The sequence below is a fragment of the Mya arenaria genome, chromosome 17 (assembly GCF_026914265.1).
Source record: "Mya arenaria isolate MELC-2E11 chromosome 17, ASM2691426v1".
Taxonomy (NCBI): Eukaryota; Metazoa; Mollusca; class Bivalvia; order Myida; family Myidae; genus Mya; species Mya arenaria.
The window spans coordinates 40,051,530-40,071,410 of NC_069138.1; the positions used below are offsets into that span (position 1 = coordinate 40,051,530).

At 38.1% G+C, this 19,881-nt stretch overlaps 1 protein-coding gene across 2 annotated transcripts in view; it reads left to right on the plus strand.

Moving 5' to 3' along the window:
• The window catches only part of LOC128224649 (nucleoporin NUP188-like), a 53,328-nt gene that overhangs the window by 21,934 nt on the left and 11,513 nt on the right, over positions 1-19,881 (plus strand). For both annotated transcript variants that reach the window (XM_052934574.1, XM_052934575.1), the window contains exons 22-38: positions 1,522-1,636; positions 2,308-2,428; positions 2,655-2,727; positions 2,877-2,996; positions 3,943-4,112; positions 5,828-5,988; positions 7,353-7,469; positions 8,947-9,107; positions 9,354-9,494; positions 9,779-9,854; positions 10,323-10,463; positions 13,719-13,793; positions 14,830-14,915; positions 15,985-16,139; positions 16,438-16,595; positions 17,179-17,310; positions 18,975-19,043. In XM_052934574.1, coding sequence (XP_052790534.1) covers positions 1,522-1,636; positions 2,308-2,428; positions 2,655-2,727; positions 2,877-2,996; positions 3,943-4,112; positions 5,828-5,988; positions 7,353-7,469; positions 8,947-9,107; positions 9,354-9,494; positions 9,779-9,854; positions 10,323-10,463; positions 13,719-13,793; positions 14,830-14,915; positions 15,985-16,139; positions 16,438-16,595; positions 17,179-17,310; positions 18,975-19,043 — 2,071 coding nt within the window. The remainder of the gene's footprint in view (positions 1-1,521; positions 1,637-2,307; positions 2,429-2,654; positions 2,728-2,876; positions 2,997-3,942; positions 4,113-5,827; positions 5,989-7,352; positions 7,470-8,946; positions 9,108-9,353; positions 9,495-9,778; positions 9,855-10,322; positions 10,464-13,718; positions 13,794-14,829; positions 14,916-15,984; positions 16,140-16,437; positions 16,596-17,178; positions 17,311-18,974; positions 19,044-19,881) is intronic.

Sequence of the window (19,881 nt, forward strand, 5' to 3'; positions counted from 1 at the left end):
GATAAGGTCAAGGTCACTGTTACTAAAAATTTAAAAATGGTGTCTGCCCAATAACTTTAGTTAGCATTGATAGATATTTATAAAACTTGGTGTGTAGGTAGCTTATGTACAGAGCTAGCTTGGGATTGCTTTTGAGGGGGGTGGAGCTAAGGTCATGGTCACTGTTACTAAAAATAGAAAAATGGTTTCTGCCCAATAACTTTAGTTAGGATTGATAGATATTGACATTTTGTGTGTAGGTACTAGTAGCTTATGTGAAGAGCAAGCTTCGAATTTCTTTTGAGGTGGTTGGGGTCAAGGTCACTGTTACTAAAAATAGAAAAATGGTTTCTGCCCAATAACTTTAGTTAGCATTGATAGATATTGATGAAACTTAGAGTGAAGATAGCTTATGTGAAGAGCTAGCTTGGGAGGTGGGGTCAAGGTCACTATTCCTAAAAATAGAAAAATGTTTTTCTGCCTAACAACGTAGTTAGAATTGATGGATAGTGATGAATCTTAGTGTGAATATAGCTTATATGAAGCTGCAGATTGAACTTGCTCATACAACGAATTAATTGGCTATAATTTCTGATTGCCCATAACAAAAACCTGGTTTCGTCGCATTGCGGCGCTTCTAGTTGTTTTATTCAAATTAATATTGAATAATTTTAATAATTTAAATTGTACAATATTTTTTTTAAAATTATAAACATCTTGCGATATACCGTATCCCGATCTTCAACTGCTGTTTTAACCCGTATTTACTCAATCGATATGACGCGAGTAACTTCCCTTTCTACATAAATCTAAACAAACTCTCAGCCTGAAATCAACCTCAGAAAAAAGTTCAAAAGCTTGTTACTGGGTATTATACGCAGGCATTTTTTACATCGAAATCTGAGGGGAAAAAATGCGTCTAATAACCAGTCATTTACGGTACTTAGGTATGTGAGCTCTTAATATACATGGGGCTACCTCCCTTCCTCACTGAGACCAGTGACAACATGTCAGAACTACTCAGGTATGTGAGCTCTTAATATATACAGGGTGACCTCCTTTTCTCATTGAGGAAAATGACAACATGTCTGAACTACTCAAGTATGTGAGCTCTTATTACAAACAGGGTTACTTCCCTTCCTCACAGGGACCATTGACAACATGTCAGAATTCCTCAGGTATGTGAGCTCTTAATATACACAGGGTGACCTCCCTTCATCACAGAGATCATTGACATCTTCTGACATATGTGAGTTCTAACTATTGATAAAATACTTTAAAAGACACTATTAAAAGAGGTCATCTTATCAATAAGTGTAAAGTAAGATTTTTTTGGTGTAATGCAACATGTTTTAAAACAAATGCACTAAGATATGAAGTCCTTATATGAGCTCTCTTCTAGATTCATTACTACCATTTTGAACCATTTGGCGTTTAGTTTGGATAGACTAAATACATGTGTAACATGCAAAATATGACAGGCACATAGCCTCGAGGGATAACTTTGTTTGCTAAATTCCCATACATTTGTTTCTGTTTCAGTGGTAAGGGTGTGAGTCGGGGCCTGTACGGCAGTCTGCTGGCTGGATCTGAGGTTCCCCATGGCAACTTTCTTTTGACAGAGGCCCTGTTAGACTTTATATCGGAGCTTGTACTGGTGAGTCATTGCTCTCTGATAAACTTACACTTATTGCTGACAGGATTGCTAGGTCCTTTCATAAGGGATTGAAATCGAATAAAAAAAAGTATCAATGATAAGAAATAATTGGATGATACAGATGAAGAAAAACAGTCAACAAAATGTGTTGCTGATTGATAATCATGAGTTAAAGTAATTGACATTTGGGCAATCAGAAATATCAAATTTGCTTTGAAAATTACTACAAGGTAGGCAAGGAGGACCTATTCACTCCTTGGTGCTTACTGTATTGTACATGTATATTTCTTGCCCCTGTACAAGGTAGGCCGGGATGACCAGCTATTGACTCCTTGATACTTACTGTATTGTACATGTATATTTCCTGCCCCTGTATAAGGTAGGCCGGGAGGACCAGCTATTGACTCCTTGATACTTACTGTATTGTACATGTATATTTCCTGCCCCTGTATAAGGTAGGCCGGGAGGACCAGCTATTGACTCCTTGATACTTACTGTATAGTACATGTATATTTCTTGCCCCTGTACAAGGAAGGCCAGGAGGACCAGCTATTACCCCCATGATACGTTCTGTATTGTACATGTATATTTCCAGCTTCTGTACAAGGTTGGCGGGGAGGACCAGCTTTTCCCACCATGATACTCCCTGTATTGTATATGTATATTTCCAGCCCCTGTATAAGGTAGGCCGAGAGGACCAGCTGCAGGCATGTATGGTCTATATTCTTCGGGAGGTGTTCCCCGCATTCCAGAAATGGCGCTACCTTGGCAACACCAGGAAAGAAATCATAGGTCAGAATGAGGCATAGTGGTTGTGATCATGATTGATGATTGTGCTTGTTTTATTCTGGATCTTGTTCTGTTTAATAAACACACTTAATTAATTAAGGTACATAATGGATTATGAATACTACCAATTTTCAATGTTTTACACATTGCTATTAAACCAACTATGGCAAAACTTAAATAACAGATGCCTAATTTTGTTGTGCATTTGAATATGCTGAATTGTTTTCAGGACAAAAGTGCCTGGGTATTGCCCACAAGATCCTGAACCTACAACTGTCAAAGGAGAAGAAGAATGCATCCAGGTAGGCGCCTTTCTTGAACCTTATCTTCTTTATTCGATGCCTCATGTTATACTACGATAGTAAAGTTCTGTAGTAAAGATGGCTACCATGCAACAAATATTGCTTTCAACATAAATGTATAGCATTAAAACCCTTATTACTTGTTTTAGGCCCCACATCCAGCAGCTATGTGTATACAGCCTGTTGTTTACGGAAGCAGGGAAATCCCTTCTTGAAATCATAGCTACAGGGGTAGAGACAGTTGAAATACTCCTGGCTCAACAGTCAAGGTTTGTACATGGATGTCAGTCATGATGGTACAGTTTAAAAATGAATATACAATGGGTTTTGGTATGTCTCTCACAGTCTGAAGCTTTTTATACCCCCCAAAACAAAGTTTGGGGGGGTACACTGGAATCGGGTTGTCCGTCTGTCTGTCCGTCCGTTTTTTTTTTGTCCGGGATTCATCTTTGTCGTTATTGAACAAATCTTTTTCAAACTTTCAGATATTAATGGCCATGATGTAAACTTGCGCCTCTGTGAAATTGGTACGGGTCACATGACCCTGACCAGAGTTATCTCCCCTTGATGTGTTAAAGTAGGCAAAATAAGCCCTGTCCGGGATTCATCTTTGTTATTATTCAACAAATCTTTTTCAAACTTTCAGAAATTAATGGCCATGATGTAAACTTGCGCCTCTGTGAAATTGGTACAGGTCACATGACCCTGACTGGAGTTATCTCCCCTTGATGTGTTAAAGTAGGCAAAATAAGCCCTGTCCGGGATTCATCTTTGTTATTATTCAACAAATCTTTATCAAACTTTCAGAAATTAATGGCCATGTTGTAAACTTTCGCCTCTGTGAATTTGGTACAGGTCACATGACCCTGACTGGAGTTATCTCCCCTTGATGTGTTAAAGTAGGCAAAATAAGCCCTGTCCGGGATTCATCTTTGTTATTATTCAACAAATCTTTATCAAACTTTCAGAAATTAATGGCCATGTTGTAAACTTTCGCCTCTGTAAATTTGGTACAGGTCAAATGACCCTGACTGGAGTTATCTCCCCTTGTAGGCAAAATTAGCTTTGTCCGGCCTAACTCCAGGGCAAACAACCTAGACATGAAGGGGTGGGGGGTATTCGTTAGCCTATGGCTTACAGTTCTAGTTCAATTTACATCTTGAAATGGATATGAATAGCTTGAGAAGTCAAGGACGTATATAATAAATCTTTCAGCCAATCAGAGGGCAGTGGAGATGACCTGGTACAGCTGATACAGATGGCGTTCTCTGTGATGAATCGTCTGCTCCTGCTGAGGTCACATGAGCAACTCTCCCCAGTGGAGGTAGCTTTGTCTTCCCAGCCTGCTGGGTACCAGAACCAGCATATTGTGGCTGTCATTGCAGGTAAGCGGGCTACCAATGTTTAAATGTTGTATGTATTGACTGTCAGCTCCAAACTCCTCCCAGTGGTTCCTTCCCCTTGCCATACAGTAATCACTGCCACCATGCTTATGAAGTGAGGATGATCTAAATTACAGTGTTCGAAATTCGCGTAAGCCTGATAGCCCGAGGCTACCAAATTTCAGCTATGCTACCGATTTTCCATAGAAACTAGCCCGACCAAGCTGATTTTCCATAGAAACTAGCCCGACCAAGCTACCGTTTCCATATGTGATTTAAAAAAACGTGTCAATTACACAACGCGTAACGCATCGTGTTTTTATACACAGAGCCTTATTATTTAAGAATGCGTCCTTCAAGGCGACTTGATCGACAAAGTGCTTTGACAGCGGCGAAGTCAGATTCGCCGAAATTTACGATGATAAAAAACTAATTACTCTGCGATTCAGGGCTCAAGCCATGTGCTGAATGTTTGTTTGTTTAATCAATGAACACAAAATTAATTAACGCCCGAAGTGACAAGTAATTATCGATCAGTTTTAACCAGTAGCTGTGTCTGTTAGCAGCAGTCAAACTCTATGACGTCAATAACTTGGCTCCGCCCATTATGTAAATTAACGGTAACGTCGGCAGTTTTAGACAACTACGATGGCAATGAAAATCAACAATGCTAAAGTAGCAATATGAACATTGATATTTTATTTATTTCGTTTAAATATATTTTATTTATTAGCTAAAATAAAAAGAAAGATATTTAAGCTTTTTATGCGGACAGATAATAATCATTTTACAAAAGTTAAATGCGCAGGAAGCAGGTCCCCGTTTACTTCCTGACAAATTTAATCAAAGTGAACAGAGAACTATTGGACAAAATTAACTCGTTGCCAGTGTACAGTGCAGTAAGGTTCTATTTTACAACTTTGAATTGCTTTGCCATTTATTTTAAAGAACAATTCTAGGAATACTGGCAATATAAACATCGGAACATTTTGTTGTAACTTTCGAAACTTGAAAGTGAAACTGAAAGTTGAAAAGGGAAACATGTCATTGCACAATCGCTGGTGGATATCGGATTTGACAAGGATGCATTGAATAACAAAACTTATAGTACATGCATAATTCTTTCCTTTAAATAAATGATATGTTCAGAAAATATTTCTCTCTTTTGATTACCTTTTTGAAAACTTTAGTTACTAACCTTTTGATGACTATACTATTATACGTTATGAACATAATTTATTATTGACCCATTGTTCAGATTAGGGGAACATTTATTGAAACTGTATGAGCGTGCTTAATAAGATGATCAGAACCATTGCAGAATCGTATTCAAACTTCCAAAAATTATTTCGAACGTGTAATTCTTTATAGTGTTTTAAGTTTGGGCTAGTGAAATTGGGTTCGGGCTAGTAAAATTTCCTATCTGGTAGCCCGAATGGGCTAGTGGATTCCAATCCGAATTTTGTACACTGAAATGTGAAATCATTAAAAAAATTGACTGATATAACTAAAATCCGGCTATTTGCGTGTACAAACTGTACAGTGATCTTATCTTCTGGTCCAGGGAGATCATTGTGTAGGATATTAAATTTATAATTAAAATGCAGGTTAAGTTACTACTAGAAATAGACACTGGAGTACTTGTTAATAAAAACAACAACCTTTTTTTTTACATCCTGTTTGAGTATTAATATTGGAGGTGTTCCTTAATATTGTAGAGTACATTTATCACCGGACGAGTCCCAAGTTGGCAAGACTGGCCACTCTTTTCCTGCGTCGTCTGGCGGTGGTTCTACCAATGTCCATACTGGCCTGTCTGGGTAGCCAAGCTGAGGCTCTAAGGGATATATTCCTCATGAGACTACAACTTGCTACTGAGGTAAATATCATTGTTTTGAGATTGATTAACATCAAATTTTTCTGTGATTTGCTAAGACTTTGTTAAAGAAATAAGATCAGAAAGAACTATTTGTTTTCATACAAAATTTAAATTCTGCAAAGTTTTTAAGCTTACCAGAAAATTGATGTTTAATATCAATATTTGTGTGTTATGAAGATGTTTGTTCTGTTTATGTGTACATCTGACCATATTGATATGCCCCAGCATATGTATGGTTGTGTTAGAAAAATATGCACTTACCTTAATTCTTTGTATAATATGTATTGTTGTTGTTATCGGTCAATGGAAAATCACAAAAGAAACTAGCAACGCCCCGACATTCCAGGCGCGCCAGCCTTGTTTGAATTTTGCCACCGCCGAGTGAGCAATCATTCCACAGGGATAGAAGTTATTACAAATGCTACACAAAGCTATCTACATTTAATTTATTCAGATTTCATTGCTCACAAACCTGATAAACTTGGGTAAAGACACAGAAAATCAGACGTGAATATCCATGTGTTCATGTAGAGAAGATTGTTTATTTACTTTTTCAATAGTTCACGATCTATGACGACGCCATCTTGGATTGGCTGTCAGCCAATATTTTTGGGTCATTTGACCCAAAAATATGGGTCGTTTTCGGTCGGGTCATTTTCGGTCGGGTCATATGACCATGATCTTCGGTCATTTGACCATGTGAGTATATAAGGCGGGGTTTTCCAGAATCGTGAAGAGACGTAACTTGGACATAGCTTGAAGCACATCCCGTACGATTCGCCCTCGGGCATTTCGTCCATTTTGGCATTTGGTTTTGACATTTAACTGGAAGTAGAAAACGATAACAAATGAACGATTTTTATTATTTGTCTCCTTGATAAAATCCAAAAAGAATTATATAGGAAATTCGCGGAAAATTAATGTTTAAAGGACTTATAAAATTCAACACGATGATATAGCGTTTTCCTGTGTCTACCCAGCGATTGCATACTGTACCTTTTCTTCTTTTGATGTTTAAATGATGATTTATTCCGCTGGTGTACTGCTTTCCAATGTTTATTAAACTTGTAAACATCGATTTGAGTTGTCTTCCCGGTGAACTAGTTTTTGACACGCAATGGTTAGACTACATACAATTTAACTGCCATTGAGAGGTTACGCTACCAGTACCTGAGGGGCAGTCACGAGGGGAACACTTCAAATACTTGGTCACCCTAAAAGGGACAGTTGATAGCGTCGACGGACCACGGGGCTAGGTCGTAACAATATGTAGTTACAGAGCTCTTCCTGAAATTAAAAATAAATGAATTGTAACTGTATATTAAAACTGATATAATTATTCGGACCGTTTCTTTTTTTGCCAGGATCTAAGTCTGAAGACCGGAATCCTGCAGCTCCTGTCAGTATGTGTTGATACGCAGCCTGGGCTTATAGAGCTCTTCCTCAATGTCCAGCCATCATCTCAGACTGATGCTAACAAGGTTGGTGATCAACATTCTTCATCTCTATTGAAAGATAAGATATTGAAAGGATTGCCAGCAGCTTTGTTAGTTTAGTTTACAATTAAAACAAGGTTATTAAGTAATGTTTTAAAAAAACTTTACCTGATTTATTTTTGCAAAAATGGCGAATATTATACCCCCACTAGTAAAATACAGATATTTATAACAATGTTTTTTTAAACCATTTTATGAAAAGGGCCAGGGTCTTCCCAATTGGGAAAAATGCATCATTTTGACTCAAATTGAGAATTGCAGTTTCACCTAAAAACAGACAAGAATGTTTTGAAATTAGACAGAAAAGATTAAAGAATGTTATTTAGGAATATTTTTTGGAATACTGTGAAATCATTTATATTCGTTGGCATGAAATTTCGTGGTTGGCCGAACATTTACAATTTCGTGGGTACTTGAATTCGTGGTTTTTCATTTTTGAAAAAAAAAATCGAAACTGCTATCATCCTAGATTATCTCCACACGCTGGCCCGTGATTTCCGTCTTCTACGTCACTCAGTTTATGACACTCGCTTAAGTGTCAGACATGCCAATTAGTGCATATACCCATGTCAATTATTGATTTAATTGGAAATTAAGGTCATAAAAGAAGATGTACCCTGATCATAGGTACGGATAGGTGAAGCCATTGAATGCCAATTAAGAATTTTGCAAACTGTGAAAACACCGAAAGGTCCGTATATTTGAGTAAGCAATCCCAAAAGATATCTGATGTTTACAAATTCAATCACTTTTGAATGCTATCTTATTTCATATCAAATCATTTCAATGTTTATTCACATGTTTTTGTTAAATAAGTATAATGAACACGTTGTTTTGTACATTGTCACAGTGGGTGCTCAGTAGCCTCCAATGTAATCGATTAATTATTTGATTAAAGAAAAAAATCGAAAACCGACACTCATCACTCACATCTTGTAAACCTGGCACGTTTAGGCACGTGCTTCTGTCATTTGGTTCATAAAAACACATTTAAATGATTTGGTTTATTATTTGTTAAAGGCAGATATATAATAATAACAAAACAATGATATGCAGTGAGACGGATATTTATGCTGTATACTGCGGCCTCTGGTACGAATAAACTAGAGTATGTACATAACATGGCAATTGAAAAGGTGATTAAAGGGTCTTTATTTCGTGGGATCTTGAATTCGTGGATCACCTAACCCACGAAAACCACGAACATTAATGCCCCACGAACATTAATGATTTCACAGTACACCAATTTGCCATACAAAAACAGCTAAATAAACAACAACACAATAAAAGGAATTGGGAATTTGATTTTCACTTTCAGGGAAAAGAGAATGTGTTCTAGCATTTGAAATGGGGCCAAACTTAAGCCCCAAATAGTTTGTCCCCAAATTTGTCAGAAAAAAATTTGTACTAGTTTTAATGACACACAAAAATATGTTGATGCTTATTTTTTTACCCCCTGTAGGATGGACAGGTGAGCTGCATCCAGACTGTGTTGGAGTTGATGGATGTTGGGCGCCAGGAGACCTATAGGTGCCCCCCAGACCTGCTGGCTGCATGTACCAGCTTCATACAGGCTTTGTGGCAGGGTGGACGGGAGACGGCTATGGAGGCGCTACGGGCAAAGTGAGAACCATGTTTGGATATATTTATAAATGCCTCCCAGTATGTTTGGTCACAAGTTCCAGCTATCCATGTTCTGTGGCAGACCATATGGAAGACAATATTTTTTATAGATGTACACTTTTTATCATTTTGACTATGATATATAATGATATACAGATTATAGTCATTGTAAATATTTCCTAAGTGAATTCAGTTCATAATTACACTGTCAAAAAGAAGACTAGTTCAAAATGTCTCAAATTTCAGGCCCAACTTCTGGCCAAGCCTGTGTTCCTGTCTGCTCAAGGACCTACCTGATGTCACCCAGGACAAAATGTTGGTCCACAGAATGAAAACTGTCGCCTACACACTCAGACTTCTGGCGCATGAAATATACTCTGTCACCAGGTAATGCATTGATTTTGGATTGATACAAGTTTATGTCATGTATGAAAAATAATGTGATCAGTGGAAAAATGAAGGAAACCTAAATGCAGATTATATTTCCTGATGATATTGGTCATCTTTTAAAGTAATTTCACAAATGGATACATCTCTTAGTGAATGAAAGTTCTGTCACTGTTATGCAGAATATCAAATACTAAAATCCAGATATCTGAAACACTATTGAATGAGGATAAAAATGATAAGATAGTATTTATCATTTCACATTGTTTTTTATGTGCTTTAAGTGTCAGACTTGATGACAACTTGAAGAAAGTGTTCAAAGAGCTGGCTGAGAAAGGCAGATTGAAATACTGGTCCACTGTAAGTAGCACATCACAATAGGACAAGCATTATACAGTTTGTTCATGATGTAAAGTTCTTTATGGATTAGAGTGTCGCTCCATCTTGTAACTCATCAGAGGTTGTTTGTCACCGGTGGTCAAAGTAAACCACTTGATTTTACAACCATTTGCCTTTAATTTTTTTGCCAAAATGAACTCCTTAGTTTCCTCTTAATTGATGGTAATGTAAAGAAAATGTCTGAAATATGCATGCATATAAATTTGTATAAAAACTGGATTAAAAATTTGATACCATGTATATCTATATCCATAACATGTTTAGGAAGTTTAACAAATAAAGAACTTTTTCTTTTTAACAAGAATTTCATGACATTATTTTCTTAAAAAAATGTTTACACTTAATTACTTCAATAAAGTTTGTACATCAGTTCAGATTTAAAATCACACAAAAATGTCCTGTTTTTTAAGTTATCCCTACCTTTTTCAGTACATCAGTATTCAGGTAAGATCGCAGGACTCAGTCATGCCCCATGACCTTTCACTGGAGGGGACAGATCTGTCTGATAACCCAACGTTTCTCCTCCTCCGAGCTTGGAAGGACTTCTGGGTTGTTATTGCAAAAATACAGGTGAGACTGTGCTTCGTGTGGGTTATGTCATGTGTGGAAAAGTGTATGTGTCAGCTGATGGAACATACTTGATTGAACCCTTGTGAAACACTACTGTCTCCTACATAAAACATACTTGATTTGACCCTTATGTAACACTACTGTCTCCCACATGTAACATACTTGATTGAACCCTTGTGAAACACTACTGTCTCCTACATGTAACATACTTGATTGAACCCTTGTGTAACACTACTGTCTCCTACATGTAATATACTTGATTGAACCCTTGTGAAACACTACTGTCTCCTACATGTAACATACTTGATTTGACCCTTGTGAAACACTACTGTCTCCTACATGTAACATACTTGATTTGACCCTTATGTAACACTACTGTCTCCCACATGTAACATACTTGATTTGACCCTTATGTAACACTACTGTCTCCTGCATGTAACATACTTGATTTGACCCTTATGTAACACTACTGTCTCCCACATGTAACATACTTGATTTGACCCTTATGTAACACTACTGTCTCCTGCATGTAACATACTTGATTTGACCCTTGTGAAACACTACTGTCTCCTACATGTAACATACTTGATTTGACCCTTATGTAACACTACTGTCTCCTACATGTAACATACTTGATTTGACCCTTATGTAACACTACTGTCTCCTACATGTAACATACTTGATTTGACCCTTGTGAAACACTACTGTCTCCCACATGTAACATACTTGATTTGACCCTTATGTAACACTACTGTCTCCCACATGTAACATACTTGATTTGACCCTTATGTAACACTACTGTCTCCTACATGTAACATACTTGATTTGACCCTTATGTAACACTACTGTCTCCTGCATGTAACATACTTGATTTGACCCTTATGTAACACTACTGTCTCCTGCATGTAACATACTTGATTTGACCCTTATGTAACACTACTGTCTCCTGCATGTAACATACTTGATTTGACCCTTATGTAACACTACTGTCTCCTACATGTAACATACTTGATTTGACCCTTATGTAACACTACTGTCTCCTACATGTAACATACTTGATTTGACCCTTATGTAACACTACTGTCTCCTGCATGTAACATACTTGATTGAACCCTTGTGAAACACTACTGTCTCCTACATGTAACATACTTGATTTGACCCTTATGTAACACTACTGTCTCCTACATGTAACATACTTGATTTGACCCTTATGTAACACTACTGTCTCCCACATGTAACATACTTGATTTGACCCTTATGTAACACTACTGTCTCCTGCATGTAACATACTTGATTTGACCCTTATGTAACACTACTGTCTCCTGCATGTAACATACTTGATTTGACCCTTATGTAACACTACTGTCTCCTACTTGTAACATACTTGATTTGACCCTTGTGAAACACTACTGTCTCCCACATGTAACATACTTGATTTGACCCTTATGTAACACTACTGTCTCCTGCATGTAACATACTTGATTTGACCCTTGTGAAACACTACTGTCTCCTACATGTAACATACTTGATTTGACCCTTGTGTAACACTACTGTCTCCTACATGTAACATACTTGATTTGACCCTTGTGAAACACTACTGTCTCCTACATGTAACATACTTGATTTGACCCTTATGTAACACTACTGTCTCCTACATGTAACATACTTGATGTGACCCTTATGTAACACTACTGTCTCCTACATGTAACATACTTGATTTGACCCTTGTGAAACACTACTGTCTCCTACATGTAACATACTTGATTTGACCCTTGTGAAACACTACTGTCTCCTGCATGTAACATACTTGATTTGACCCTTGTGAAACACTACTGTCTCCTACATGTAACATACTTGATTTGACCCTTATGTAACACTACTGTCTCCTACATGTAACATACTTGATTTGACCCTTATGTAACACTACTGTCTCCTACATGTAACATACTTGATTTGACCCTTATGTAACACTACTGTCTCCCACATGTAACATACTTGATTTGACCCTTATGTAACACTACTGTCTCCTGCATGTAACATACTTGATTTGACCCTTGTGAAACACTACTGTCTCCTACATGTAACATACTTGATTTGACCCTTATGTAACACTACTGTCTCCTACATGTAACATACTTGATTTGACCCTTGTGAAACACTACTGTCTCCTACATGTAACATACTTGATTTGACCCTTGTGAAACACTACTGTCTCCTACATGTAACATACTTGATTTGACCCTTGTGAAACACTACTGTCTCCTACATGTAACATACTTGATTTGACCCTTATGTAACACTACTGTCTCCTACATGTAACATACTTGATTTGACCCTTATGTAACACTACTGTCTCCTGCATGTAACATACTTGATTTGACCCTTGTGAAACACTACTGTCTCCTGCATGTAACATACTTGATTTGACCCTTGTGAAACACTACTGTCTCCTGCATGTAACATACTTGATTTGACCCTTTTGTAACACTACTGTCTCCTACATGTAACATACTTGATTTGACCCTTATGTAACACTACTGTCTCCTGCATGTAACATACTTGATTTGACCCTTGTGAAACACTACTGTCTCCTGCATGTAACATACTTGATTTGACCCTTGTGAAACACTACTGTCTCCTGCATGTAACATACTTGATTTGACCCTTATGTAACACTACTGTCTCCTGCATGTAACATACTTGATTTGACCCTTGTGAAACACTACTGTCTCCTACACGTAACTTACTTGATTTGACCCTTATGTAACACTACTGTCTCCTACATGTAACATACTTGATTTGACCCTTATGTAACACTACTGTCTCCTACATGTAACATACTTGATTTGACCCTTGTGAAACACTACTGTCTCCTACATGTAACATACTTGATTGAACCCTTGTGAAACACTACTGTCTCCTACATGTAACATACTTGATTTGACCCTTGTGAAACACTAAGTTCTCCTGCATGTAACATACTTGATTTGACCATTATGTAACACTACTGTCTCCTACATGTAACATACTTGATTTGACCCTTGTGAAACACTACTGTCTCCTACATGTAACATACTTGATTGAACCCTTGTGAAACACTACTGTCTCCTACATGTAACATACTTGATTTGACCCTTGTGAAACACTACTGTCTCCTACATGTAACATACTTGATTTGACCCTTGTGAAACACTACTGTCTCCTACATGTAACATACTTGATTTGACCCTAATTTAAAACAACTGTCTCCCACAGGTGACGGAGCTGAAGCTTGAGGAAGAGCTTAAGGAGGTCATCGTGGAAGACCTGTTACAGTCTGTATATGCCCAGGTATAGTACATGAGGTGATTGTGGAAGACCTGTTACAGTCTGTATATGCATAGCTATGGTACATGAGGTGATCGTGGAAGACCTGTTACAGTCTGTATATGCACAGGTATGGTACATGAGGTGATCGTGGAAGACCTGTTACAGTCTGTATATGCACAGGTATAGTACATGAGGTGATCGTGGAAGACCTGTTACAGTCTGTATATGCACAGGTATGGTACATGAGGTGATTGTGGAAGACCTGTTACAGTCTGTAAATGCACAGGTATAGTACATGAGGTGATCGTGGAAGACCTGTTACAGTCTGTATATGCATAGGTATAGTACATGAGGTGATCGTGGAAGACCTGTTACAGTCTGTATATGCACAGGTATAGTACATGAGGTGATTGTGGAAGACCTGTTACAGTCTGTATATGCACAGGTATAGTACATGAGGTGATCGTGGAAGACCTGTTACAGTCTGTATATGTATAGGTATAGTACATGAGGTGATCGTGGAAGACCTGTTACAGTCTGTAAATGCACAGGTATAGTACATGAGGTGCTTGTGGAAGACCTGTTACAGTCTGTATATGCATAGCTATGGTACATGAGGTGATCGTGGAAGACCTGTTACAGTCTGTATATGCACAGGTATGGTACATGAGGTGATTGTGGAAGACCTGTTAAAAGTCTGTATATGCACAGGTATGGTACATGAGGTGATTGTGGAAGACTTGTTAAAAATCTGTATATGCAGAGTACATGAGGTGATTGTGGAAGACCTGTTACAGTCTGTTTATGCACAGGTTTAGTACATGAGGTACTTTGTCTTTAATAGGCATTCAAATCTAACACATATTTGCATGTATTATTCTACAGGACGCTGCTACTTAAATATTTTCAAAAGGCAAATGAAAAAAATAATCCAGCTGCAACTAAGTTGCTAAATGCTAGAGGTTTATGTATGTGTGTATCATTTGTTATAATAATATATTTCCATCAATATGAACCGCTATCCCACAGTGCTTCAGTGTATTTTGCTACATTTCAGTTCTCTGACAAGCTGACAGAGTTTGGTCACACAGTGGCCAAGACATGCAGCGCCCTCTTCTTTACTCTGGTCAGCTCCTGGGGCAGGTAGGCTCGGTTTCCATGGTTTTAACTGGTCTCTGTTCTCTGTGCATAGATTCGTGGCTCTAAAAAATGAAAATACAATGTACATTTATTTATGACTTAAAGTAACATGTTACCTGAGAAAGAAGTGCTTTATGTATGAACAAGAAGGGCAGTTTGTGGAGCGAACAACTCCCACTGTTATACAGTTATCACTTTGATACTTGGTTCATATTACAACCTTCATAAGAAGTTGTGCCTGGTGTAATTTTGTGACCAACGGCCATTTTAGAGTTATGTGCCCTTGAATATGTGATAGCTCTAGTTTGTTGTTGTTGTTTATGACTATATTGAACTTGAAATGATCCAAATTTGTAGAAAAACAATGGGAACATTCCCAATTGCAAGGGATGATTTTCCCCATTACAAAATAGAAATACAGTTGAACACCGCTGCCCCTTCTTTGTTTAACTAAATTTTTCAATCTTTAATCCGAAATCGCTTGTCCGAAATAATCGCTATTCCGGAGTAAAAAATACGGTTCCGATTTGGTATTTCACACCTATTTATCAATTCTTATTTCGAACTCGATCATGTCATAGTTTTTCACACCATACTGCGAAAACACTCGGGCATTGGCTTTAGATGACAATGGAGCACAATTAGCACCTGTTAAAGAATGACATTGAGCACATTAAGTGGTATTTAAACATGCTTTTTATAAACTGTGCTATATTCGGAATGCATACATGTGCTGTCATTTTGTTTGGAATGTTTTATGTTGTTTTAATAAAGAAGTATAATAACAAATTATTTGTCATTTATTAAACAATAAATCAACATTTATTTTTGTATACGAGAGATCACTCAGACTGAATGTATCATATTGGTAACGTGTAACCAACATTGCAATCGTCACGACTTAATATTTCACGTCATCTATAATTTGCGAACGCTGTCATTTTCTGAAAATTGTTAATCCGAAATATCGCTAATCCGAAATAGTTTTTTGGGTCCCTACAATTTCGGAATAACGGTGTTCAACTGTAATCTTTTTTATTCTGTCAACAAGTTGATTTGGTGTTTGATTCAGCTGTTTGAAGGACTGGAAGCAGCTGCTTGACCAGTGTGTGGAGACACTTGACCTGTCAATGACCAGTGGGGACATGGTCATCCCCTCCATACAGATTGGCCTGCTAGGGACACTGTCCACTCTACTGCAGAGTGTCCGCACTGACCACTCCAAGAGTAAGTTCTTATCCACCAATGATAATACTCTCTGTCATTTCCACATGTCTATAAGTTTCAAGCATGTACAAGGATGTTGTACGAACCCTCAAATTGCCCTTGAAATTTATAATTAGAAGAAATGCACAAGCTTCAGCTTTCAATCGATAGCAACTGTCAAAATTTAAAAAGAAAGACATGTGGAGTCTTTACAAAGTTAAACATATGAACACAATAATTATGTTGCTACAGAAAATAAATAACCACATGTCAATTTGATAGTGGTTTGTTGATTAAGTCATTTGTCTGTTTGTGACAGAGATTGACATGAGAAGACTGCAGACAATCTTGGCCACAGTGTGTAAGATGTTACTCCAGACTACCAGGGAACTACCCTCTGTGCAGGAATTAAAGAAGTTACGGGAAGGACAGGATGGAGGGGCCGGCTCATTTGTAAACACAGATCACAGGATCAAGGTTGGTGCTTAATTTGGTTTATCAACACAGTGTTCATTTATGGTTAGACTTGCACAACAGTAGAATTTTCTGTTTTATGTCTTAATGATTAAAATAATTGAGAAATGTCTTTGTTATTATCCAGATTTTCACAAAGTGAAACCTAGTTATTAGAATGATGAAGGTCAATTTTCAGTGGGCGTTGTCAAAATTACCTTTGAGATTGAATTTTAGTTAGGTTTGACATATAGTGACCAAACTAGGAAGAGTTTAGGGAGATCTTTCATGGGATTGCGTTCCGGGCCCCGAGGATCAAGGTTGAGGTCACTGTTACAAAAAAGAGAAAAACAGTTGGTACTGAAGAGCTTTAGTTAGGGTTGACCAAACTTTTTACTTTAATTTTGCTAGAAAGGGACAATGTCTTCGTATGAAGCAAGTATTAGAATAGCAAACTCTCATTACAGTGTCATCCCTTGTATATAAAAGTGATATGTTATTGAAAATTGAGTTAGAATAATGACCATGTGAAACAGAACAATATAACTATTGTTCTTGCAGCATTTATATTCCCAAAACAATATTCAATATCTTTGTGTGTATATAGTTGCAGATGGTTGGTTGCTGCACAGTGGACCAACTACTCCACCAGATAGGTAGCTCGGACCTCTGGTTGCCATGTTTACAAGAACATATGGTGCTTCCTGCACTTCTCTCCTCTGCACACATGTACCTACAGGTAAACACAGCTAGAAACACATGTACCTACAGGTAAACACGGCTAGAAACACATGTACCTACAGGTAAACACGGCTAGAAACACATGTACCTACAGGTAAACACGGCTAGAAACACATGTACCTACAGGTAAACACGGCTTGAAACACATGTACCTACAGGTAAACATGGCTAGAAATACATGTACCTACAGGTAAACACGGCTAGAAACACATGTACCTACAGGTAAACATGGCTAGCTGAACTTGGTCACAATATTAGATGGGCATATTTTACCCCACCTCTCAACACTCTTCTTTAAAAAAATCTCCTTGTTATTTAACTGTAAGAGAACCATTTGAAAATTTGATGATAATCAGTCATACGTTCTTTGTGCAATTCCTGATAACATGTATTTGAAGAGACTGCTGTTTATGATTCACCTGTAGCTAAGATTTCATAGATATAAAGGAGATATAAAGGAGAAGGCATCTATTTAAAAAAACAAAAACAACATTTTTTAATGGATGAAACAGTATGATGTGTAAGAAAAGTAACAAAATTATCTCAGTCTTATAGTCAAATGTCCATTGATCATTATTATACCCCCACAAACGAAGTTTGAGGGGGTATATAGGAGTGAGCTTGTCGGTCGGTCGGTCTGTCGGTTTTCATGGTTTCCAGACGATAACTCATGAAAGGCTAGACAGATTTGAAAATTTTTGGTACACAGGTGTAACATCAGAAGATACAGGTTAAGTTTGATATTGGGACTGGTGGGGCTAAGGTCAAGGTCACTGTTGCTAAACATAGAAAAACGTTTTCCGGACGATAACTCATGAAAGGCTTGACAGATTTGAAAAATTTTGGTACACAGGTGTAACATCAGAAGATACAGGTCAAGTTCGATATTGGGGCTGGTGGGGCCAAGGTCAAGGTCACTGTTACTAAAAATAGAAAAACGGTTTCCGGACGATAACTCATGAAAGGCTTGACAGATTTGAAATTTTTTTGGTACATAGGTGTAACATTAGAAGATACAGGTCAAGTTCGATATTGGAGCTGGTGGGGCCAAGGTCAAGGTCACTGTTACTAAAAAAAGAAAAACGGTTTCTGGACGATAACTCATGAAAGGCTAGACGGATTTGAACAATTTTTGGTACACAGGTGTAACATCAGAAGATACAGATCAAGTTCGATATTGGGGCTGGTGTGGTCAAGGTCACTGTTACTAAAAATAGAAAAAACGGTTTCCGGACGATAACTCATGAAAGGCTTGACAAATTTGAACATTTTTTGGTACACAGGTGTAACATCAGAAGATACAGGTCAAGTTCGATATTGGGACTGGTGGGGCCAAGGTCAAGGTCACTGTTACTAAAAATAGAAAAACGGTTTCTGCTTCATAGCTTTAATTGGGCATGAGATATTGTGATGAAACTTGCTGTATAGGCAGCCTCTGTGAAGACAATGCTTGTGAGTGAAAATGGGGCCAGTGGAGTAAAGGTTTTTGTGCACTGTTACGAAAATAGAAAAACAGACAAGAAGATGCAGTGTGCAGTAACCTTGGAGTTATGGCCTCTTTTCAAAGGAATGGTTTGTCATTCCTGTGTCCAGGCGGCATTTGGGGGTATTCGTCACTCCTGTGACAGCTCTAGTTAATTTATTGTTTTCTTTATCCCACAGGGCCAGGAGAGTGTCCACTACATGCAGACTTTGTTTACACTGTTCATCACAATAGCCCAACATGACAAGGTATTTGTTCATGCTGTTTACCACCATAGCCCCGCATGGCAAGCTAACTGTCCACACTGTTTACCACCATAGCCCAGCATGGCAAGCTAACTGTCCACACTGTTTACCACCATAGCCTAGTATGACGAGCTAACTGTCCACGCTGTTTACCACAATAGCCCAGCATGGCAAGCTAACTGTCCACGCTGTTTACCACCATAGCCCAGCATGGCAAGCTAACTGTCCATACTGTTTACCACCATAGCCTAGTATGACAAGCTAACTGTCCACTCTGTTTACCACCATAGCCCAGCATGGCAAGCTAACTGTCCACACTGTTTACCACCATAGCCCAGTATGACAGGCTAACTGTCCACACTGTTTACCACCATAGCCGAGCATGGCAAGCTAACTGTCCACGCTGTTTACCACCATAGCCCAGCATGGCAAGCTAACTGTCCACACTGTTTACCACCATAGCCCAGCATGACAAGCTAACTGTCCACACTGTTTACCACCATAGCCCAGTATGACAAGCTAACTGTCCATGCTGTTTACCACCATAGCCCAGCATGGCAAGCTAATTGTCCACACTGTTTACCACCATAGCCCAGCATGACAAGCTAACTGTCCACACTGTTTACCACCATAGCCCAGCATGGCAAGCTAACTGTCCACACTGTTTACCACCATAGCCCAGCATGGCAATTTAATTGTCCTCACTGTTGTATACCATAGCTTGGCGTGGCAAGCTAACTGTTTACATTGTTTATCACAATAGGTCAACATAATAAGTTCATGATGGGCTTATCAGCATTGTAGACATGAAGCTATCAATGTGACTCCTGTTGCTGTGAAC